The sequence below is a fragment of the Lygodium microphyllum genome, chromosome 9 (genome assembly GCF_053477565.2).
Source record: "Lygodium microphyllum isolate KBCC chromosome 9, Lygodium_microphyllum_v1.1.10, whole genome shotgun sequence".
NCBI classification, from domain to species: domain Eukaryota; kingdom Viridiplantae; phylum Streptophyta; class Polypodiopsida; order Schizaeales; family Lygodiaceae; genus Lygodium; species Lygodium microphyllum.
The window spans coordinates 125234025-125259206 of record NC_141143.1 but is presented as its reverse complement, the minus strand read 5'-3'; the positions used below and the strand labels follow the sequence as shown (position 1 = coordinate 125259206).

Genomic DNA, 25182 nt, shown 5'->3' with positions numbered 1-25182 from the left:
AGATGATGCAAACAGTTAAGGTGACAACGTAAACACATGTGCATAATCCACCAATATCATAGCCATGGAGGATCATAAGTGAGGTTTGAGTAGTGTTAGAGACAGTTGAGCTCTCTTCGTGATTAGTTTGATAGCTGAGCTTGTTATCAGTGGTGGGTAGAGCATTCTTCATCGCTCAATGTTGGTCTCATTACTCCTTGTTGATAGAGTGTGAGGTGGAATTGTTCGAGTCCATCTCATATCTCTCATTTCTCTTCGCTCTTTCCCCATTTCTTTTATAGTGGAGAAACCTTTGCAACAAAGTGGCAAGTGTCGAGGCTTGACAACTTTTGATGTTCTCAGCCATGCTTGAATGATTAAGCATATGTTGTCACACGGGGTTTTCAAAGGTTTGTTGGACCTTATGCTAGAGATTTTCCACAGCCAAATGAACCCTGTAGCAGCAAACTCAAGCAACACCAATGGAGGGGGATATCATGGTAACCATCTAAAACTTTGTCAAAGGAGAGGAGCCATTGTGTGCAAGGGCTCTTATATGTGGGTTGGGGACCTCTCCTCATAGAAATTGCACTTAAAACATCTCCATACCGCGTGGCTTTCTCGCTCATTTTTGTCTCGGGATTGAGCCAACTTGGGCGATAGAGGTTCCCTCATGGTTCTTTTCTCCCTTTCAACCATCTCTGGTTTCTGTCATTGCCTCTCTTTTCTCTCTTCTCTGATCATTTCTGTGGGCTTGTAGATCTATGTCGGCACAGTGGGTTCATCCTACCGATGCATCCAAGAGCTATCGAGGGCCTTGATCCATAAAAATCCTATCTGCGTGTCTCCCCTGTTTCTTCCCCTTTCCCAATACCTCGGCTTTCTCTCAATCTGCGACTCCAAAGGCAGCCCCTTCTGCCCCTTTCTCACAAATAATCGACCTCACTTTATGCCATTGCCAGGCCCCTCTCATCGTTAATATCGGGCATCATCATCGTCCTAGATCTAATAATCCCCCTTCTTATCTCTCTCTCTCTCTCTCTCTATCCGAAGGAAGACCTATCCTCACAAGGGAACTTGTCAGCCTATTGACCTTTCAATGAGAGACAGCGCGTCCTCGCGCAATGATCCATCTATGGGCTGCAGGACCGATGATCGCTAACCAAAGGAATGGGAACATGCTCTTCATCCTCATCTGAGAATGCCGGGCCTAACACACAGGAATTCTCATTCCGGTAACTCGTCTTCGTCCGCCCTCGGATCTATCGGTAGGAAGGCGCGATCAAGTTCACCTCAACATGGCATTGATCCATCTCAACTGCACAAGGTATGCTCCTTTGTCTTGGGGTGGTTGTGTTTATTCGATCGTCACTCGATTATCCGATTGTTGATCAAGTTCAGATCTTGTTTTCTTCGACGTGTTCGGAACATAGAGTATAATGAAAATTTTCAACAGTATGTTGGTCATTGTTAGGACGTTCGTGCTAATAAGCGTGCATCACCTCTCCTCTGTAGCAGATCAACCTTTATTGTGTTAGATATAGTTCAACTTTTTCCTCTTTAGTCTGCTTTGCATCCTATTGTGTGCAAATGGTTTTGTAGGCAGTGTAGAAACAGCTATTACCCTCATACTTAGCATCATAGTTGTTGAGCGTGTGGCAGTAGTCTTCTAACCATCACTTGTGTGGCCATTGCGGATGCTACGCCAAGTTTGCTATTGAAAGCTTGAAATGCTTCGAGCTTGGTTATGTTTGATAGTAGGTTGAATGGACGTTAGAAATACCATTGCAAGCTTTACTTCATTACTGGCGAGGGTTTTGACTTAATACTGCTCTTTGATGCTTCGTATACTTTAATGGGATTCACTATCCTATGCTCCTTGGACGTTGAAAGTTTGCGTGAGGGTTCTTCTGTAAAACATTAGTAAAGCGAAGGCTCGAGAGTGAACTGTCCCTGCAAACTGAGGGGCTGTACAACAGCTTTCTTTTCTTCACAGCTCTGATGTATCAACCTTGGACATTCCTGGTCTTTCATACCTTGAATCTTGTTTATTGCTTTAAGTGTTTTCAGAGGAGGTTGAAGTTATTGGCATGTAATATCAATCTTACAGAAAATACATGGAAGTCTTTTGATAGTTGGAGCTTAGTACTGTAGACCAGATCAAAGCCAGATACTCTGCTTTTGATGCTGATCATGTGTTGATTCTTTAGGTGGAGTTCTGCATTTGCTTCATCCTGTGAGATGTGCTTGTTTGGTGTGTGAGTTTGCCTCTTCAGGATCACCCTGGCTTTCATAGTGGTCTGTTATGTTAGATTGTCTATAGTTCAGAGCATCAGGGTTGTCATTGAGCTAGGTCCGCTATGTCAGTTTTGCTTGTACTTCATGAACATTGTGGCTGTCATTGTGCCTGATGGGTCTTATCTCATTATGTAAGCCAACTTAAGGCATTGTGACATTTGTTTGCCATGCAGAGACTTTATGGGAAACTCTTCAATGGGTTGTTGCCTGCTGTTGTCTCAGCCTGGCTGTGTATTGGTTAAATTCTTATAGTTCATATGAAGTATCTGATGTATTCTCAATTATTGAATGCACAGTTCTGGGATGATCTTAGTCTTCCTTCAAGGCGCGATTTGTTACGGATTGATAAGCATACCTTGTTTGAGCAAGTTCGCAAGAATATGTACTGCTCCCGCTGCAATGGTCTTCTCCTTGAAGGGTTCTCTCAGATTATTGTCCATGGCAAGAACCTACAAGGAGGTTCTTCATACTATGCTAGAGGTAATGCTGGAGACAACAGGGAAGCTTCTGACATGAGAGAGAACATGGCAGCCAGTGATGCAAGAGACCCATCAGTACATCCTTGGGGAGGATTGACTGCAACTCGAGATAGTATGTTGACGCTATTGGAATGCTTCTTCAATGGCCAATCGCTTGAGGTGCTTCAAAATGTACGTAAAATTGCATACGCTTTTACCCCCTCCAAATTGTCCTTTTTTACTTCAGTTTTGAGTTTTGGAGGCATGCGGTTACTTCCATTAATGCATCATCTCCAGGTTTTTGATTGTGCACGTACCAGAGAATGGGAGCGTGAGCTCCTATATCCAGATGCATGTGGTGGTGGAGGCCGTGGCTGGATCAGCCAAGGAAATGGTAGTACAAGTTTTAGTAGAGGCTATAGCCTAAAGGAGACTTGTGCACTTCACACTGCCAGACTCTCTTGTGATGCTCTAGTCGATTTTTGGTCTGCATTGGGGGATGAAACAAGGAGATCTCTGCTTCGGATGAAAGAAGAAGACTTCATTGCAAGGCTCATGTACAGGTAAAGTTTAAGAATTAGCCTTGTCATAGTGCTTGTTGATTCGTGGTTTGTGCCACCTCTTATTTATTCGTGAGACTGACAGGTGAGTGCTGTGTTATAGCAGGTTTGACAGTAAGAGATTCTGTAGAGATTGTCGGCGGAATGTTTTAAGGGAGTTCAAGGAGCTTAAGGAGTTGAAACGTACTCGAAAAGAACCGAGGTGTACAAGATGGTTCTGCACTGCTGACACTGCATTCCGCTATGAGGTGCTTGCCTTTGACTGTTGGTTACCATCTGGAAACTAGTAAATGCAGAACGCTGTTTACATTATATATCTTTTTGCAATGGTAAAGGTAGTACTGGAGTAGCTTGTTTTATATTGATGCTGCTCAGCGACACTTTTATGCTTCTTTTCAAAAGAAAGTTGTATTGTGCTGTGCCCACTATTGCATGGACTTCAGAATTTTGTAGCTTTAGCAGGTGTATGCCAGATCTATTGGCCATTCTAAGGCCTTCGGTCATTATACTTATAGAAAAGGGGTCAAGAAAGAAGTCAAGAACTGAAAGTGATTAATCTCCGTGTTAGATGAGATGTTAAGGCTCTTTACTGTGAAATGAATTAGTGGGCCACGACTTTAATTGGAACTTCTGGTGGAGACTTGTGTCAGTTTTCAAATGTGTGACAGTCTTTATGTGCCATTGTATGGGCAAGCAGCTGAAGGTAAGAGACTTTTTAGGTAACTTATCATACAAAGTGATCTTCACTTTATACAGTGATCTTTGTCCTTTAATTGTGATATTATCTGGCTGTTATATCAACTCAAAATTGTATAAATTTGACCATTTGCCGTTCTACTACATGCCCTTGTGCTCCTTGACCGCGTAACTGCCATGTTGTGTTGTTGCAGTCATGATTCTGCCCACGCATTGCATTTTTCATTTAGTCAGCATGTGGCACAACTTCTTATTGTGCACACACACCTTTACCATATAATGATCTTCAATTGAAAGAATGCTGAACTGGGTTTCAACCAATAGCTAAGCATCCATTGGCAAGCTGGTTTGTGTTTTGTGATACTTATGGGGCACCTTGTTACCCATGATGTTTTGTGAAGAGGGGATCTCTTTGATAGGTTGGATAGACTAAGATTGGGCAGGTGACATAAACTTGTGCGGATCCACTACATTTCTTTGATAGTTGCTTTACCTTGTGTTCAGGTGCCATTCGTTGGAGCAGCAACAACCCATTGCTTTTTTCCACACGAAGTATAAAACTGTTGCTTTACCATGGTTTCAAGTGCCATTTTTTGGAGCAGCAAGCGACAACCTATTGTTGCTCTTTCTTCCACAGAGACGAAGTATAAAGCCTCTTGTGCAATTGCCCATGATGCTATTTGGTTGAGGATGCATTAATGTCAATTTTACTCTCCTTAAAACAAGCCTCGAAGCAATTAATGTTGGTTGCCAAGGATAAATGGCATTGCCTTTGAACAATAGGACATGTGCCCTAAAGTCTTTTAAAATTAGGATATGATGTGGGCATCCTCCATCCTATCCTAGTTATTCATCATTGAACCTTGAGCCTACAACCATTGACTAACTTGACTGTTGCCCATACCCATGTAGAGCTGCTACGTTGCATTTCAGCAGTTATTGTGAAGAAATGCTCTAAACATACAAAACACAAAACCAATCATACGACAAAGTAGAGACTAATAAACACAGAACACAGTAAGCGTTGGGGTTAGGGTAATTGGAACATAGTGAACACAATGAATAATGAAATGAATAAATATTGAATATACAGTGCTCATGGAGCAAACACATTATGGAGTGAATACTGAACCTCGAACTCTCGTATCTTTGGGATCAAGGTAAAGATTGTGAGTTGTAGAGGGTGTCGTACTTTGAACGGATCCTGAATCATAGCAAAGGCAGCCTTTGTTTGTCAAACATAAGCAAATAGAGCTAGGGAGGGTTGGATTTGATACACACAACAATATAGAAGAGAGAAAGACAAAAACGCAGGTACTTGAGGAGAGAAAAACTAGGCGACAGTTGTTAGATACAAGTGTAGTAAACACAACTTGGGGAGAAGAGAGAACGTTAGGGCAGCATCTCCAGATCAATGGCGGCAGCAGCAGCTGATGACGTCAGTAGCGGACATAGCAATCTGTTTGAAGGTGACAACTCCAGGGTACCAAGTGATGGTTGTGGACAGGTGGTGACAATGGCAGAATGAAGGCGAAGGTTAGAATGAGGCACTAGATGGTAGCAGAAGTTTGGGGGAAACTTTGATCACGATGTTCTCCCATGAATGGGGTGTAGGCAGCAGAGATACGGCTCTTGAAACCTGTAAAAACGAGATTGAGGGAGAGTGTTGGGCTGCATGCCTGTTTAGAGAAAGTTTGGGGTACCCAAATTAGGGGTTTTAAACAGCCCCAAGACTTGCTTAATTAATGAAAAATACAAATTTGGTGCTTGGTTTGAGAGAGTTTTAGTGGTCCCCCAAAATCCTAATTTTTGGGGCACTGTTCAGTATCTATAAATAGATGGCCTGCCCACTATTTAGCGTGGTCCTTTGGTGTAGATTTCTCACACCATTGTGTAGATTTCAGCCATAAGCCATCTGCCATCTATTGTCTAGCCATCATCGGCTGCAGCCCATCACTATGTAGTTAGGGTTAGGGTAACTTAGAGACAGTGAATAGAATGAATAATAAAGCGAATGACTAATGAATATACAGTGCTCATGTAGCAAACACGCTATGTAGTGAATATTGAACCTCAACTCTTGTACCTTTGGGATTAAGGCAAAGGTTATGAGTTGAAGAGTGTGTTGTACTCCGAACGGATCTCGAAACGTAGCAAGGCAGCCTTTGTGTATCGAACATTGGCAAATGCAACCAAGGATGGCTCGACCTAATGTAGACGGTAATGTTGGAGAGATAAACACTAAAATCACAGGTATCAGAGGTGAGAGAAAATTGAGCGATAGCTAGAGATGGCAAACGCAACAGTGTGATGGTGGGCAATAGTGTAGATGACCTTGTGGAGGAGAGAGAAGATCAAACATAGGCAGTCAGTGCAAGGCGACAACACTTGTATGATGGGGACAGCTCTAGATACCCCTTGATGATTGCAAACATAGCTTGGATGATGACGCCAATATCTAGGGATGGACCCTTGGCATCAAACACAAGTTTGGCAGTGATGGAGCAGTAGGCGACAATTGGATGTGGATGATTGAGGTTAGAATCAGGCGCCTGATGGTAGTAGAGAGCAATGTAAGACTCTGACTGCGGTGTCCTCCGCAAACAAGGTGTGGGCAACAGGGATATGACACGTAAAATGTGCAAAAATGAGATTGAGAGAGAGTGATAGATTGCATGCCTATTTATAGAAAATTTGGGGCATCAAAATTAGGGTTTTGCATGTGAGACATAACTCTCTAGGATCACGTTTTTTTAAAAAAATAAGATGGTTTTTTCATTAACTAAGCGTACTTTGTAGTTGTTTAAGTTAGGCTAATGCATTTTTAGCTCAACACCTCCCCTTAGGCTAAAATTGAGTCATGAGAAATAAGCCCTCTGTCTAGTTTCTATGCTTTACGACTCCATTCTGTGTGAGGGAGTTGCTAGAGGTGAGCTGGTGTGGAATGCTGTGCTCCTATAGAAACTCAAAAAACTCATGGAAGGTAAACTCGTCACCAGAATCACTCCTCATAGTACCCACACGACGGCTAGTCTAGTTATGGACTAGTGGCATCCAAGCATTGAAATAAGTGAAAGTATCAAACTTGTGCTTTAGGAAGTACACCCACATGTATCTAGAGAACTCATCTACTATCAAAAAGTATAGCTTTACAAACCTTTCGAGATAGTTTTAGGCGCGGAAAGCCCTCAACCATCCCTTGACACGACTACTCGTAAAGAGAGTTGTAGCTAAGATGTCCTAAGCGAAAATGGTGAAGACGCTCAGAGTATGTGGGCTCCTGTGTGGTGACTAAGCCTCAAAGTGATAGAACTCTGAATCATTGTTGGTTGGCTTAGTAAAAAAGTGTCTCACGTGGTAAAGGCCATTAGGTTGTGCCTTGCTGTGAGTAATCACTAAACGAGTTTGAGAATCTAGGACTTGGAGTGTGGTTGTGGTGAAAAAAACTTCTTGCCCTAATTGGCAAAGTTGTTGAATGGACAAGAAGTTCACCCTAAGTTAGGGGATATGATAGACATCATCTAGCGAAACAAGATCTGGACCTAGGTCAATGGGAAAATTGGCGCGACGTTGGGCATGAATCTTGATTGAGAAGTTGTTTTCTATGTGAACACTCCTAGTTGTAGGGGCTCGAAAAGTGAAAATGTCCGCTATAGGAGTCATGTGATGGGTAGCTCCATTGTCCACAAGCCAAATAGGTGCAGAAGTGTTTGGTTGCGACGAGTGGGCCTTTGTAGATACCTCAGTAGGAGGCAACTCGCAAATGTGAATGAGACTCGTATTCAATGTCTCTAAGGGGATGATATGGGCCCTTGTAGACTAGTTAGATAAACCCTCTGGAGTTGAGTAGTTCATTGACTGTGATGACTGACTAGTACCAGTGTGGGTTTGGCCTCCCCACTAACCCTATTGAGGGTTGCAACCACCTTGCTTCCCTTGCTAGGAGTTGCGTGATTAGGGTGCAGGGGTTTGATTCTTGGATTTTGGCTATGTGTCTCTTGCCTTAGATCGACACTCGTCGTTTAAATGACCAACCTTTTGACAATGTTGACAATATCTATTCTTCTTAGGTACATTTTGCCATCTAGGTTTAAGACTAGATTGAGTGGTTCCTTGGGATTTACTAGCATTGTTTTGATTTGGATTTTGATTTTGATTCGAGTTTTGTTTGCCCTTGCGTTGTTGCCTCCTTTGAGAAGATGCAACTAGAGTCTCCTCTAGTGAGGATGTGTATAAAATTAATCGAACAATTGTGCGTAACGCAACAATTGACACTCAAACTCTTAAAATGTGGGCATTTGAGGCAGTGAAATCACTTATTGCACAAAACAGAAATATTTTCTTGGTAGCTTGTTAAGGAACAGGGTAACCTGATTGGCAGAGGACTTAAGAGCCCTAGTGGTTAAGAACTCAGCGAGAAGATGCCGATATTGAGCCAACTTGACTTTCAAGTTATCATTGTCTGTGATTTTGAAATTTTGAAGCTCATGATCCAAATTGATGTGATAGGTCCTATCCCAAGCCGCATAGTGGTCAGTCAAGTGTGTCCAACACTTGGATGCTAAGTTGACATGTTGAAGCTGAGATTGAAACTCAGGCAATAAGCCCTGTATAAGCTCGACAATAGCGAAGGCATTACGAGCCTTCCATGAGTAAATGACCTCATATGGAAGAAGGGTGGGATCAGGTTGAGGTTCCAATCCTTGCGCTAAATCCCATAGGTTTTGAGAGTCTAAGACATGCCTCATCATATTTGACCAAGTGGTGTAATTTGACTCGTTGAAACGAGTCTTATCATTAAAAGCATGCTTGGCAGATGAGAAGCTAGAACCATGAGGTGTCTGGGAACATGGATAGATGGGATAAGATGGTGGTGGTAGTGGTGGATAAGGAGGAGAGGGGAAAGGTGGATATGTAGAAATAGATTGCTGATGTCCAATGAGTGCCAATTGCTACGGAGGTACCGAAACAAACATAGGTCCATATGATACAGTAGGTGTATGTGGAGGCATTGGAACACGATAGCCTTGTCCAAATGTCGATTGGGGCACAACATAATGACCGGATGGTACATTAGGTAATGCCATAGAGGCAAATTGGGATACCAAATGAGTCACACTCAAGTATGGCTTGGATGCACTTTTCAAGGGATAACTTGAAAGTGTGTGTGTGGGAGGTCAAGCCTACGTCACAGGTACACCGCTGGGAAACGGATATGTAGAGGTCCTAAAGGCTGTGCCTAAATGTGTAGAACCCCCTGGTGTGGTGTGTGTAGGATAATGTGGTGTACTTAGTGGAAGCAAAAAGAAAGGTTTAGCGGAAGATGAGGGAGGGATGGTTGGGAGCCCAAATGGATTTGTGATGGATGTTGTTATGGGAAACATGGTTGGTTCATTTTGTCCATTAAATGCATGAGATGAATATGCGCCTACTCCAAATTGACCATGAGAAATAAAATCATTTGAAGAAAAGGAAGGGATAGAATATTTACAAGTTATTCTTTCAGCTTCTTATCTAGTTTTGATTTCATAAAGAAATACATGTCTTTCTCATCAGGCAGAAACCAAAGGTAGCTTTGAAGAGTGCCTTCTTGGTGAGCATCCCTCGATCCAATAGAAAATATAGAAGTAGTTGGCATAGAATCTGATATAATAGTATTCATATCCGACATTGGAGAAAAGATGTACTGTGGAAGTGATGTGTAATTCGAGCTAGGTTCCACTTGCGGATGGCTAGTTCATAGTGGAGATTCCGAAGGTCTTGCAAGTTCATTGGTTTTGTGCACCGAATCTAAAGGAGAAAACTTAGGCTTACCTTCAACCTCTGGCTGAGCCCTATGCATAAGGATAAGATCATACTCAACAGCAAAAATCTGATATGGTATATGGACTCCATGGTAGTCCGCCGCCTATGTCAGAGATTGGTTAGAAGCAAGTTGGGAGGCCCATTCTTGATCATTTCTGTCCATGTTTGGTTGTGGAGAGTGGAGCGGTGTTTTGAATGTGTTCGAAGTCATTTGACCCTTTTGTTGTTCATGCTTTTGTGGATGAACTTTCTGATCAAAGGCCAAGGTTTCTCAGAGAGTACCTAGCTCTGATACCATGTGAAGAAATGCTCTAAACATAGAAAACACAAAACCAATTGTACGACAAAGTAGAGAGTGACAAACACAGAACATAGTTAGGGTTAGGGTTAGGGTTAGGATAACTCAGAGACTGTGAATAATGAAATGAATAAATATTGAATATACAATGCTCATGCAGCAAACACACTGTGTAGTGAATATTGAATCTCGAACTCTCGAATCTCTGGCATCAAGATAGAGGTTATGAGCTATAGAGTGTGTCGTACTCTGAATGGATCCCGAATCATAGCAAAGGCAGCTTTCGTGTGTCGAACACTAGCAACATAGCTAAGGATTCAGGAAGGCTAGATTTGATGCAGACATAAGTGCAAGAGAGAAAGACTAAAAACGAAGGTACCTGAGGTGAGAGAAAAGCCGAGTGATAGCTGTTAGATGCAAACACAACAGATAGAGAAGAGAGAAAGTCAGGGTGGCAGCCTAAAACAATAAACGTAGCCTAGGGAGGAGAGAGAATGTCAAGGCAGCAGCTCTAGATGATGGCAACAGCAGCATATGATGGCGTTAGCAGCAAACACAGCAATTTGTTTGTAGGCGATGTGTAGGCAATAGTTCTGGGGTACCAGACGACAGTTGCGGGCAGGTGGTGACAGTAGTAGAACGAAGGCGAAGGCTGGAATCAGGTGCCAGATGGTAGTAGAAGGCATATGATGTCCTCTGCAAATGGGGTGTGGGCAGTAGAGATACGGCTCCTAAAACCTGCAAAAACGAGATTGAGGGAGAGTGGTGGGTTGCATGCCTATTTATATAAAGTTTGGGGCACCCAAATTAGGGTTTTGCATGTGGGATATAGTAACTTTGTAGATTGTGCTTCTTTTTAAAACAAGATGATTTCTTCATTAATTAAGCATGTTTTGGGGCTGTTTAAGTCAAGCTAATGCATACAATTACCATCATCAGCTAGCTGTGCCACCCTGCTTGTAGGACATCGCTATCAGCTAGAGATGTCATTCAATTGTTGCTCAGCTCATTGTCAATATCAAGAAGCCGTTTCTTGCTAGTCACCATCACCTTGACCTGCTGTACCAGTATTTTCAGCCAGATCAGGCTGCATTTCTGCACATGTCAGACTGCCAGCTGATGCCATTAGTCACCATCATTTCATCATGTGTGCTGCTGCCATCGTGGAGCATTTTTTTTGGTTGATCAAAACCGAGTTGATAAAGATGCAACGACAAGCGTATTAGCCATGGCAACAAGGAATGAGCAGGTTTTATGTCTTAGGGAAGATTAGATTTGGCAAGGTTATACTAGGAGTTTCCTGTTTCCTAAGATAGTGTGCTAGGGTTTTTTCTATCAACTAGCAGGCTTTTACCTTGTGATGCAAGATGTATAAGGAGTTTTATTCTTGATACAAAAGCTAGGGTTGATGCAGAGTCTCAGGCTGGATATTTTCACATTGAGGATTGGTGTATTATCACAAACTTGGTTTTGATAGCATGAAGGTTCAATAAGCTGGAATATGTAGTCTTGTGGTTATTTGAGACTCAAAGTAGGATATTTTAGCCAAATCATCGCCTGTGCAACATCGTGCATTCATGGGGATGAGGAGATGAGGTTAGAGGTTGAGATGCATTGCTCTTGATAAATAAAGGCTGGGATAGTGATGTGAATTGGTCTTAGCTTTTTTTGCTTTTGAGCCGTAAAGATGTAATCTTTATTTATGAATGCTTTTATTAATGCTTTTTAGGTGTTGAAGCAAAAAGTATTCATGTTGAGGCCAAAATGAATCCATGGTGGCAGCATTTAAGGGTCATTTTGAGGATGGAAGCGTTTATCAAATCTTTGCAACTTGTTGTGAAGGTGCAGAGAGGACATGAAGTGGCCATGAAAGAAGACAAACGAGTTGGTGTGTAGGTCGAGTCATTGTGATGAGGAGGAGAGGAGTTCAGATTGAAGCTAAGGTGGTGGATGTGAAGGTGTAGGTAATAGACAAGCGGAGAAGGACGTCATCATCATGGATGCGATTGAGGTGGTGTAAGTGAAGGCATCGGTAAAAGACAAGCAGAGGAGAACGCTGTCATCATAGAGGCGAGCGAGGTGGTGGAAGTGCAGACTAAGCAATAGACAAGTGGAGGGCACTGTTATTGGTTGTGAAGAAGACAAAAGAGCATAGGAGAAGGCCGATCGAGAAGTGAAGGCTGTTTGAGAGTTGGCAAGGGAAAGCTTCAATTCTAAAGTCTTTTCGATCATCTCTTCAATTAGTTGGATTTGTGAGAGACTCTACTTGCCCAACTTTCTTAGTGGTGTTGCACTGGATTGTGATACTGATGTTGCCTATGTGCGAGCCATGGATAGAGAATATAGTGCTCTTTGATATTGACTATGTACATAAAGGTGCTATTATTTTTAAGGATGATTGTTTCTTTGCGTTCAAAGTTCTTGAAATTTTACACGTCCTTGATGTCTTTCCTTATAGTGTCAAGGTCATTAAATTCATATTTGAATGAGGTGTACAATAACCACGCCCTTTTACACTTTTCTTCACTTTGTTGTGGCCTAAAATTAAACTTCTATAGTGTCTCAAGCTTTGTTGGCTTGTATCACTTTTGCTTGAATGAGCATGTAATCTTTCAAGTCATTAGTAGTAGCTATTGTGTGGTGCCTCATGGTTTGGGTTTGAGTGATTGTCTCTTGGGAGGGGACTGCCTTTGGGTTTTGCTCTGGGTGCTATTCTTTTTGGTTCTCACATTGTTTACAGCTTGATTCTTGCATTTTGCTGTCAAGAGATATCCAAGACATCAAGCTCACCTTGAGGATTGTGTTTCGTTCCCTCTATTGTTGCCACGAAATCATTGTTGGAAAATGACAACCAGCTATGGAGGAGAGAAAGAGAGACAATGAGAGTGTGCTGAAGCAAAAGAGTAGAGTGTACTTACTGAACTGAAAGAATGAGAATGAAATGTAGAAGATAGGTCTAAGATAGACCTAGCTCTAACTCAACTAGAGTTTCTATACAGGATCGAGAGCCCACTTACGTGAAGGAGGCTTTGCAGTAGTCTAATCATTGGCGGAAGGCTATGGAAGCCGAGTTGGAGGCTATGAAATGTCTAAGATAGGTCTCCCTCAAATACCGAAGAATCCTCAAGGCAGCCTGCCAATGCACTTGTTTGGGATCACTCATGAACCTGGCCAAAAGACCCACAGCAAAACAAAGATAGGTCACATCTCATGAACCTGGCCAAAAGACCCTTTTGTTGTTTTTTTGCATTTTGGTTGACTTTTTCCTTTGCCTTTGAACTTGGAAAGCATGGCCACATCTCTTGAATGCAATGCAACATTCTTCCGAGTCTATTTCTCTTGCAACAAGAGGCCTTCCAACTCCACAAATGTAAGGGGCTGCTGCCCCTCCCTCAAAGACAACATCAAAGAGGTGTGGAAATCGAGATATGACTTTGGAAGAGAGTTCAGTGTGATGTTTACCAATTCAGCATCTTGAATGATTTCATCTACTTTGAGTAGATGCTCGTGCAAATCGTGTATGTGAAGAAGGTGACCTATCATGCTATTACCCTCATCCATGTTCACATTGGCCAACTCTCTATGGAGATAAGATATTTTGGCCTCATTACGTGCTACAAACATATGCTCAAGTATATCCCATGCTGATTTTGTGGCCTTACAAGATCGGATGTGTGGAATGATTGATCTTTTCCTTGACAAGGCAATCAAAGAAAGTATCTATGCATCTTTTGAGTCACATTGGGGTGTGTGCCAATAGCCAATAACAGTTGGAATCTACCTTGTGCATTCTTGTAGCACCAACAGCCTATCCTCTAGCGTTACGTTGAGGTGTTTGAAGTGCAAGATCTCTGGTTGCTGCAAATCACTTGTAACATAGTCCCACAAGTCCTTTGCTACAAGAAGGTTATGGACCATAAAACTCCACAATGGGTAGTTTGATCCATCAAGTTTGTCCTCTTGAGTGAGGACACCAAGGATGTTGCTTTGACAATTAGTCCTTTGACGTGCCATGCTATTACTAATGGACAAAAATTTGCAACCAAATACTTCTCTATTGAAGTATAGATCGTACTTCTCAAGAGTACCAAAAATTCCCTTGGGACTATGTAACGAGTACCAAACTGTCACACAAATGCCATAGTGTGCCCAATTTGACCCAAATCAGCACACTCAGCCAAGAAATAACAGCAATGCATTGTTGTACCAAACTTGCCTTGTAATGTATGCCCTAAAAAGTATAAATTACAGCAACTTAATGCAAATTCTTACCAAAATTTACTGAATTTCCAAAAATTTTCTGCTCAATTTGATTGTAATAGCAATTAAATGTTACCGTATCACTTGGTTGCTGCCTTTGAATGCATGTCGAGCAAAAGCCCTAAATTTCTTCCTAAAATTTCAAAGAAATTGAAGAAATTTATATCAAAATTTTTACGAGAATTTCAAAGAAATTGTGAAATTTCTTCGAATTGGCTGTCAATTTGAACTCTGGGAGCAAAAATTGACAAAAGCCCCAAATTTTGGGTGGCACAAGCTGAGATTCGGAAAGAGATGCCGAAATTTCAAAAAAGCTCCAAATCTGAAAATTAGGGTTTTTTGCACTTTTTAGGGTTTGCAGAAAATCACAGGCAGGGTTGAGAATATGGTGGGTAGAGGTGAGTAAGTAAGGGGCAGAGCTGAAAACAGCAGAGCAGCTCCTCCAAAACAGTAGCTCTTCGGGCTCTATGTGGGTTGCGTATGGGATTTTGCATAGGGCTGTGCACAGGCTGAAAACAACAACAGCTGGTTCTTCTCTTCCTCGGGTTGAGAGCTGGTTGAGAGTAGTAGGACCTTAGACGGCAGGGCGGCACCGGTTGATGGTGGCTGAATGGAATCTGTGCGTAGAACTTCCTCTGATACCAAATGTTGAAAAATGACAGCTAGCTATGGAGAGAAAATAGACAATGAGAGTGTGCTGAAGCAAAAGAGTAGAGTGTACTTGCTGAATTGAAAGAATGAGAATGAAAGGTAGAAGATAGGTCTAAGATAGACCTAGCTCTAACTCAACTAGAGTTAATTGACTCTAACTATAACTCTAAAAGTGGTGACACAACTTATAACTTTAGTTGTGTTCACGCTAAGAATTGAAAAAGAATTAAAGACTAAAACATTGGGCACTGCCCATAAAATTGGCAAATTCTAACAATCATAGAAGTCTTGTTGGATTGTTGTTGCTACATTTCGGGATACATCACAAGTACGACACACTCTCGAAGCTATTCTTGGCTTCCTTGACACCACTTTCATCTCAACTCATCCCAATCCTTGAGAGATAAAGATCCTCTTTGTCAGAGAGGGCAAGAAAGGTTGTGGAATTGGCAATACTCTGAAGTTCCACATTATTTATTTTCATTGCATCATCTTGGTACCATTATCTTTTTCTCCCTCCCACCCTCCCTTACAGGTTTGACACATTTATGCTATGGCTTCTCCAAAGATGGAAGTATGGACCATTGGGTGCTCCTATTATGGGAAGAATGGTCATTCAACCACATATTGTCATCGCCCTTTGCTCACTACCCCATCAGAGTATATGGATCTACCTCTTGGCACTCCTTGTGCCACCTTGTTGGTTTGGGGGATAGAGCTATTAGGGTTTTATGCTCAAGGCAATATGATGCATACAATGTGCACTAAGCCCTCACAAACAAAAGGAGGCTTTAAGACCTCACGAGGCGATAGTATACCCAATTTCAGCACAAAAATCCCCTCCTAAAGTCTCCAAAAGTATACATTAAGGCTAGGTAAAACTCTTCTTGTGGAAGGTGTCCTACAAACATCTAAAATCAAGCTTGAACCACATGAACTTGGCAAGTAACTTAAAGAAGACTTAAGTTCCATTGAGCATATAAGCCACTTGTTAAATCTCCATGTCCATTCACCAAACTAACTTAACTCATGTAGACAACCCAACAAGTGTTAGTAGGCGTGTAAGTGAACTCCCTATAAAGATGGACTCTTTCATTGTTTCATCCATTGGACATGATACCACATGACATCCACCACTCTAAACTTGCACATCCTTCCAAAATGTGCCACACAAAATCTCGGAGTTAGTGCTTTTCAGTCGGTGCTTTTCATCAACCATGATTATTCACTCCTTGCTCTCAAAAACTTGTCAATCAAAATAACTTGTATAAAACTGCTCCAAAGAATCGCCTATGACACCATAGCGATGGACTGGTGTATATGGAAGTATGAGAGCGAGAGAGAGTGTGAGAATGCAATGATAGGAGAGTTCTAGGTAGGCAGGAGAGTGGGTTTTTCCTCTCGTATTGGCACTGCTCAGAAAAAGGACCCATTAGTGCCGGCCCCCCAAACTGGGGCTGCAGAAAGTGACATACAATGCTTACATAAACTGGCTCCGAGGAGCCTGGTTAGAACACTGAGGTGCTGCCACAAATTCCCCTGAGGGGGCCCGGTTAGAACCACTCAGGGGCTGCCTTGAACCACCCTAGAACCACCAAGGTGGTGCCTCTAAACATCCGAGAGTCCTGCTTTTAGAACCGGCATAGCTGTCACTGTTTGGAACTGCCCAAGAGGCATGTGTAACTGCCGCCCTTGATCTGTACGGGCTGGATCAAAACCACCCTCATGGGCTGAACTGCAATGTGCACCATCCTTGGGGTTGAGCTGTACCAGGCTGCTCCTTGGTCCTAGCTGCCATAGGTATTGGCTTTCTGAAGTTATCTCTAGACCAAGCCAATTCGGCCACCTTACCGAGTGTTGGCTCTCCGACCTTCAGACAGGGCCAATTGCTCTTTAACCCAACTCCCTTGTTGTTCAACCACAACCAACCAGCCATAGTCCACCAGTCTCCCAACCATGAGGCCACTGAGGGTGGTGCCAGTGCTCAGAGTGGTAGCTCTCCAAGAGATCTCAGGGCAGCCTGTGTTTAGGGTTCAACAGCTTGCAATTGTATGCACAGTAAAAATGGCTTATAAAGGATGATACAAAGTTCAAAGAATTGAAAAGTTTCTTGCTTTCCTTTTGTTAGCATTTATGGGTAACTATAATGCGCAAAGTTTTCCCTTGCATCCTCAAATGTAATAAAGAATTTGATTATGCTTCATTATGTCAGCTGATTAACTGGGTCCCTTCTGTGTTTCAGGTTACAAACTCTTCTGTTTTGGTCAATTGGAGGGAGTGCTTTGAAGGCGATGTTGGTAACATCTATCAACACTTTGAGTGGGCTTTGGGGTCAGCTGAGGGTACTTCTGATATCCTGGAATTTGAGGATGTTGGATTTTCAGAAGGTGCTAGGGTTGATGGTCTTGACCTATCACATGTTTCTGCATTCTACATCACACTCCGGGCTTGGAAGCATGATGGACGTTGTACAGAGATCTCTGTCAAGGCGCATGCTTTGAAGGGACAACAATGTGTTCATCGTCGTCTCATAGTCGGTGATGGCTATGTGGCAATAACAAAAGGGGAGAGCATCAAAAGATTTTTCGAGCATGCTGAGGAAGCTGAAGAGGAAGAGGTGAGTGGACAGTATTTTCTTGCTCGGCTGAGTCATCTTGATGTCATGTCTGAATTTGGTTCTGATAAAGGATCCTCTCTCTTTCTTTCTCTTGGGGTTTTGGGAATGTAAAGGCAGTCCTTTCCAGCAAGAACATTTTGACCTTATTGATTGCAACAGTAAATGTGGGTAGTACCAATTAAACATGACCATTTGATGCTGTGATTTGACTGTTGTCCAGGATGATGATGGCATGGATAAAGATGGAAGTGAAACTGAGAGTGAAGGGTCTCGTTTTCAGAAACATGCTAAAAGTCCTGAGCTGGCACGAGAGTTCCTTCTGGATGCAGCCACTGTAATTTTCAAAGAACAGGTATGAAGACTGACTTCGGAAACTTAAAAAGAAAAATTGAAGGCTTCGAATCGATCCTTTGTTTTGTAATCCTGTCTAAAGCTAAAACAGAAAAAGGGGCCTCAGTGGTTTGAGCCCCATACTCTACCTGGTGCCATCCCACCCAAAAAGAAAAGAAAAGAAAAGAAAGAGAGAGAAAAAAAGGATAACTATTCACACGGCCTCAGTTTTGGATCAGTGCCACAGTTGCTATCCAGGAGAACATCTCTTTTACTTGGTGCATGCATGAGTGGTGCAGCAGCATCACATAGTTTGCATAGGACTCCATGCATTGCAAGATGGTAGTTAATACATTTAGCAAGAGTCGGTGAGCTGATTATGAACATTGATGTGGAATTCAGCTATGTTCATCAAATGGCATGCATGGGAGTTTGTTGTGGCTGCATATATGATAGGATAGTTAGACATAGTTGGAACTTGGTGCCAACTATCCTATCAAATATCATTTCAGCTTTAGTTGTGATCGTATCTTTGTAGCAAATCATAATGTTCATCGAATGGCATGCATGGGAGTTGGTTGTGGCTGCAGATCTGGAGTAATGTGGGCCTGTGAGCTGGGGTATGGGTATTCAGAGCACAAGACACATAAGTGCTTTAAATCAGTGATGTTTCAGTTAATGCTTCTAGGGGCTTTGAAGGCAAGATTCACAATGTTTTAGGGATGACTGTCTTTCCAGTTGGCCTTGTGAGACATTTCAAAGGCAAGATTCACAATGATTTAGGGATGTTGTCTTTCCAGTTGCCCTTATAGTGTCTTGAGGATGCTTTCTCCTTGTTGGCTGATCTTCAAGGAAATGCAGCACCCTTTTGGGCACATTGTAAATAAGAGAAAAAAGAACATACATGGGATGAATCATTGAGATAAACAACTAATGTACTATATTAGAGTGAAGGTTTCCGAAGGTTACAAGGCAGATTGTTGGAACTATGTGCCAACTATCCTATCAGATATGATATGGTTAGTTCTAAAAAGAGTTGTAATGCATTTTCTCAACGCAAGGCTCACACTATTTTGTCAGAACTTACATTTTGGACAATATTTGTCTCTGTTTTCAAAAAGGGATAAGCTGTACATTTTAAATAATAGACAATATTTGTTTCTGTTTCTGAAAAGGGATAACCTGTGCAATGTTCTACTATGTCATAATCATACAAGGCATGGAATACATGAAACACTCAGGACCCAAGGGGTCACATTATGACTGAACCAGTTTTTCTAGTGTCAGGATGAATGTTCTTGTCATTGTCTTCTCCTAACTCTGCCTTGTCAATAATTCCAGGAACCACTAAACTCCTAATTTTGTGTTCGTCCACCAAAGCTAGCACTTGCTACGTCAGAGACTGTGTCTAGACAAACAGTTCATTCTCCAACTGCAATTCCAGTCACCTTTCTTGCCCTTCAGGCTTTAAATGCCTGGTTTTATAAAACAGATCAGTTCCATAACTGTTTCACAACATATATAAACCAGACATCTGGAAAAGTTAAGCCTAACTTTGCCATATCAACCTCAATTATTGGCACATCACATGGCTATCATTAAAAGAACATCAGTTAAGTCTGCATTGGGTTTTGGCAAACCATAATCTCACTCGCATCCATCGTGCTTCCTATGCTTCAAGAAATCAGAAGGCTGGTGTACAAAAGGGCGGTGTATGGTACAAAATTGTAAGAACAATAATAACCAAAATAGAATTTGTAAAGCAAAAAATAAGACACAGGTGACACTTTGTTAATCCTCATACAAAATCAATTGCCTTGTCTGCCTAATGTGCTTAGTGGCTCCCCTACTCTCCATCAGAGGGCCACTACCCAAGTGATGAGTCTGCAAAATCAATTACCTTATAAAGTGTTTTCTTCGTTACATGCAATGTATTGAATCTGTATCATTTTGGGCAAGGGGAAACAAACTATTTTTCTTTTCCTTGAACATTGGCTGCACTTATGTAAGACACCGGAAAGTGCCAAAAAATGAAGTATTTGATTGGAAGTGTTAACAAGGGGTCACCAAATAGTTCTTTTTCAGTTTGTAAAGGGCCTTGTGGATTATAGACTGGATGGCTGTGTGACAAGGTTGTACAGGCAGTGCATGCCTTTTGTTAGGTCCTTGAGTTGATTGCAGTTGAATTAACTATATGCTGCTGCAATATCAATTAAAGGCACAGTGCTAGGCTAAACAAATATATAACTGTTATGAGCTGCCAAAACCTAAGACCTGTCTTGATTCCTCCAGGTTTTGAAGTTTGAAGATGTTCAAGCTGTTGTGTGTTTACGATCTTGGGTGTTGGGCTATGGTTATGGGCTAAGGAGGCACTGTTGGTTTCTTTTACCTGTTAGAATTATAGTGAGGAAGAGGATCCTGCATTTGAGACATTGATGTAATTTTGGCAGGTGGAAAAAGCCTTTAGGGAAGGAACAGCCAGACAAAACGCACATACAACTTTTGTTTGCCTTGCCCTCAGCCTACTGGAAGAGCGCATATATGTTGCTTGTAAAGAAATTAGCACCCTGGAAAAACAGGTATACATTTAAAAGAAACTATCTCCTGATTACTGATTATAGAAACAGCTGTACTGATGCTAAAATTTTTTACTGCTGCACTGGAGCATAGATGCTATATATTTGACCATCTGTTTTGTTTCCAGAACAAGCTTCTTGAGGAGGAAGAACATGAGAAAAGGGAAGAGGAACAAAGGAGGGAAAGAAAAAGACTCAAAGAAAAGGAAAAGAAGATGAGGAGAAAAGAAAAACTGAAAGGCAAACAAAAAGACAAGGAAAAAGTTCATGAAGACACAGATCTTTCATGTAATCCAGTCTCTGAGTGTAATAATGGAGCTGTTAACTTACTTGGTGAACATGACAGCCTTGAAGCAAAAGAGACTTGCATAAACGATGCTACGAGTGCTGATTCAGCAGCTCAATTGTCTTCAACTGATAGGATGGTTGCAGAGTCCTCTTGTGAGACTACTGACTTTAATGGCAGAGAGTTGCTCCATTGTGGTCCCTCTGTACAAATGGATGGCTGTGATGATGGCTCTATACATGATAATGATGGTGCGTTTATTGCAGAACAAACAAAGGAAGCAAGAAAAAGGTCAAAAATCAGAACAGGTCCCATCATAGAAACTGTCTCTCGCCGCTTAGTAAGGAGGAGGGCTGTCATGGCTCTTGAATCAGGTGTCAGTGCAAGGGGTTTCTTCAAGCTAACCTGTGAACCACCGCCAAGGGAGATGGCAGAAAAGGCAATACCGAAGCACAACAAAGTTTCAAGCAACCATGATAGAAATACTCACTCAAGTTGGCCAGAGCGCTGGAACCCACGACAATTTAAAAAGCAAAGTCCACAAGAGCACGTATCTCCTTGTTCCAGAAACTCCTCTTGTGTCACTGGTAAACACAATGATGGTAAGGATTCAGTCATGTTCAAAAGACCTGAAAGGAAAGCAGCAGTGGCTGTTGGTTATAAACAAGTATATGGAGCAGGCAAATCGAACCCTGGTACTGTTCAGTTCAACTGGCAAGTTATAAAATCTAGGGTATCAGTGTCACACAATGGTGTGAAAAGAGGCGATCAATCTCCTGATAAGGAGGTCTTGTCTGAAAGTCCCAGTTCTAAACAATGCTGTCTCCCTGCTGCAGCTGTTTCTTCCAGTCATGATCATGTTAAGCCTCCATTGGCCGGGCTGAAGAGAGATCACTCTACAACTCTAGGAAGTGATTTGACTGATTCCAGCCTTGTTGAACATCAAGCATGCAACTCAGAGTGTTCTGGTACTTTCTCTACAGCAGAGGATCTGAATAATGAGTTGGAACCTTCTAGATGTGACACAGAGGCTTCAAACTCTTCTGAAAGTCCACCTGCAGAGCTGGAAGTTTTCACTCTTGAGAAACCACTGCGTAGATTAGCCGCAGGGTGCCTGACTGAAACAATTGATGAAGATTCAAGCCCATCTTCAGGAGCATCTTGTGTTACTGATACGAGTGATGGTCTAACCTCTGACAGCATGATCACTGAAGGCTCGTGTTTGGAGGGAGGCTTTACCTCACAAAGCACTCTGAGATCTGAGTTCTCTGCTTTTGTTCCTAATGAGCTTCAAGAACCTTGTTACAATGTTGATGGATTTACACACAATACAAATGTCCTTTCTGGTCAAGCTGGTGAGTATTATGCATTTGCTACGGGAAGTTTCCCTCATCCCGATCTTTACTCATATTCATGCACCTCAAGCGTCTTGGCGTACTCGAATGGACTGCCGTGTGGTTACATGCATAATCCAGTAGAGGCTAATCCAGAAGGTGCAGTCATGACTGTTGAGCAACAGATTTGTCAAGTTGACACTTCCATGCAGCTCCCTGTGATAACTGGCCCAGTACTTCCTGCTTATCAAGCAGAGCATTATGGATACCCGTGGATCCAAGGGCCATGTGAAGCAGTCCCACACCCAGATCTCCTGCCGTTGTCCCACCCTAGCAGCTTGGTCCTACATAATAGTCCTGCTGGATTTTCCTCATCTCACGGAGGGCTTTCTAGTACATATCTTTCGATGCCACCTCCATTTCAACCTATGCATCAAGTGTTGAATTTTTCATGCTTACCTGTATTTACGCCTGAAGCAACACCGATGCAGTGGAGAGAGGATCAACTTGTTTTTGGAAATCAACAGGAGGTTGCATCAGGGCATGATTCAAGATATGATTGCTATCAAGATGAAAGCTGTGATAAGGAGCAGATGTCTACTACTACAAACTTGCTTGATGCAAAAGTAAATGATGGATTCTCTTTCTTTCATTTTGGGGCCCTCCCCAGAAGTGAAGTGGACCCTAAAGACTCTAGTGAAATATTGAATGAAAAAGCATCGAGTGAAAATCTTAGGATCATGAAGACATCTTGTAGGTCTAAGCTACAGGAAGGAATACCAAAGCTTGAGATACCTGTGGATGAGTACAGTCTGTTTGCAGCAACTCCTAGAAAAAGATTCAGTTTTTTCTAGGATAAACCTCAAGCAAGTTGACAGCTTGCTACTGTAGTCCTACACAATGCTATCTAAAATCATGGCTCTATGGGTGAGGGGCCTGCACATTTGTTGAAGTTACTCTTTTGGCTGGCTAATTGGCTTAGAAGCAATGTCATTATTAATAAATAAGTTATAATTTTCATGGCAGCAAAATTTTGGATTGCTATTGTTTCTGTTGTATGGAGCTGTTTCCAAGTCAGATCTGGGGTTTTGGCATGGACGATGGTTGCAGTAGCATTTGTTGAAGTTACTCTTTTATCTGACTAATTTACTTAGAAGCAATGTCGTTACTGTTAATAAAGAGTTTCAGTTTTTGTGGCTACCAAAAAATTGGATTGCTATTGTTTCTGCTTTCTTGAGGTGTTTCCAAGTCTAACCTGATGTTTAGGTGTGGCAGACGGCTGCTTCTGCTGCATACTGGTATTGGCACTTTATGAGAAACAAGAAATGCAAAGAATTGATACCAGTAGTCATTCGTGCTAGGAGGATGAAATGAACTCTGCTATCAAAAGCAATTTCACATGTTTCTTTTGATGATACTCATGAAGACTGCTGAGAAAGGCTGTTGTCACAGATTCATAACATCTGAGGAGTTAGATAACAGAAGAAGATTCAATTGTTTGAGGTTAGTTGGTACAGTTAGAACTACAATCTTCTCAATCTTGGCGAGGACTATTGCTATCCCTTGTGTAAAGACAATGTGGCCCAAAAGAACTTCTGAAGAGACTCTAAAGATGCATTTGCCGGGATTGAGGGAGATCCTATACTCGGCATCAATCAAAGCTCTGATCTAGGTTTCCCTAATGCTCACGGATTAGGATGTAGACAGAAATTATCTGGGTATACCTCAATGAAATCATGCATATGATTTTGAAATGCGGCCATCATCACTCTTTGAAAGATAGCAGTTACAAAGCCCAAAAACGTCACTCTATGAGCATAGGTTCAATGGAGAATGTGTAGCTGACTATATAGTTGTCCATCTGGTGGTGTTTTGCTCTTTGCTTGCTGTGATGAGATCACTACAGTGCCTAGTTATTGTTGCTGGTTTTGGTTGATGTTAATTAGGGTTTGCCATATAGCAATCTATTGGAATTTCATGAAGTTGTGATGCTCAATCACTTTGGACAAACAGTTTTTGACCTTTTATAGGTTTGTTCCCATCTTAATCTTGTAAGACCAACAATGATTTGATTGCTTGTTTACATTTTTGAGAAAGTCCAGAACCTTCCATTATTGGAATGTTTATTTTTTTAGTTTAATGTTTGTTTATGGTAGTTGTATGCATGCATGTAATGTGATATCTAGGGTGAGATCCTTAAAATTGTAAACTCTCAAGGAATTTTCTTTGAAAGAGGTCTTGGTTGATCTATACAAGTCTTTTGTTTTATTCTAATTTCACCTCTACTTGTACTTCATTGATGGTAGTGTTTGGGGATTCACTAATGCTATGGATATTGATCCCAATGTATGCATAAAAAAGACCATCAATTAGTTTAATAAATATGAACTATGATGGTAACAAGGGACACATTAGCTTATTGGGTTATGGACGGGGGTGTAAGTGTGTAGGGCACAGGGGAGTGGATGACACACAAAGCCAACTAGGCTTGTGACAAGAGGAGTCCATAGACTTGCGTTCTTGATGGAAGGCTTGTTGATGGAGAAAAAGAAAAGCAAGAAGATAGAGAAAAAAAAGCAAGAAGATGACGTAGAGCTTCACCTTTTCTCAATCCCTTGCTCAACACATCTCACACATTGTCACTTTCAATAATGTAGACAAGACGATAGAATAGAAGTAATTGGAGAGTTTCAATAGATGAATTGATGGAGCTTCTATTGCATAGATATACCAAAATGATAAATATAATCGAGATTTTTCACCCTTATATAGACTACCATTAGGTTTAGGGTTAAGCTTAGACCCCTTCTTTAGGATGGTGCCCCATTTGTGTTTTAGGATTTGCATTCCTTTAGCGTTTCGGGGTTTTCACAACTATGAATTAGGGTTTGCATTCTCTCTTGTACCCACTTTGTGAGATTTAGGTTGGTCAATCCTTAAAGCATGCTTGTCCCTTAACCTAATTGGACCTAGCCTATGGTATTTTGATTATAGGTATATGTGTGCAACCCATATAACAATTGCAAATGTGACA

The 25182-nt window shown here is 41.7% G+C and overlaps 1 protein-coding gene across 2 annotated transcripts; it reads left to right on the top strand.

The window, feature by feature from the left end:
* Nucleotides 1–515: 515 nt before the first annotated feature.
* Nucleotides 516–23155, top strand: LOC148031545 (uncharacterized). 2 transcript variants are annotated; one of them, XM_087685079.1, is made up of 9 exons: nucleotides 516–655; nucleotides 740–1306; nucleotides 2574–2927; nucleotides 3033–3298; nucleotides 3399–3543; nucleotides 17248–17622; nucleotides 17843–17974; nucleotides 20403–20531; nucleotides 20657–23155. In XM_087685079.1, the coding sequence occupies exons 2-9, from the start codon at nucleotides 1181–1183 to the stop codon at nucleotides 23000–23002; spliced, it is 3873 nt and encodes a 1290-aa protein (XP_087541205.1). In that variant the 5' UTR covers nucleotides 516–655; nucleotides 740–1180; the 3' UTR covers nucleotides 23003–23155. The 2 variants fall into 2 exon arrangements, with proteins under 2 accessions (XP_087541205.1, XP_087541206.1); XM_087685080.1 differs by having other exon boundaries at nucleotides 584–1306; nucleotides 3402–3543.
* Nucleotides 23156–25182: the final 2027 nt, after the last annotated feature.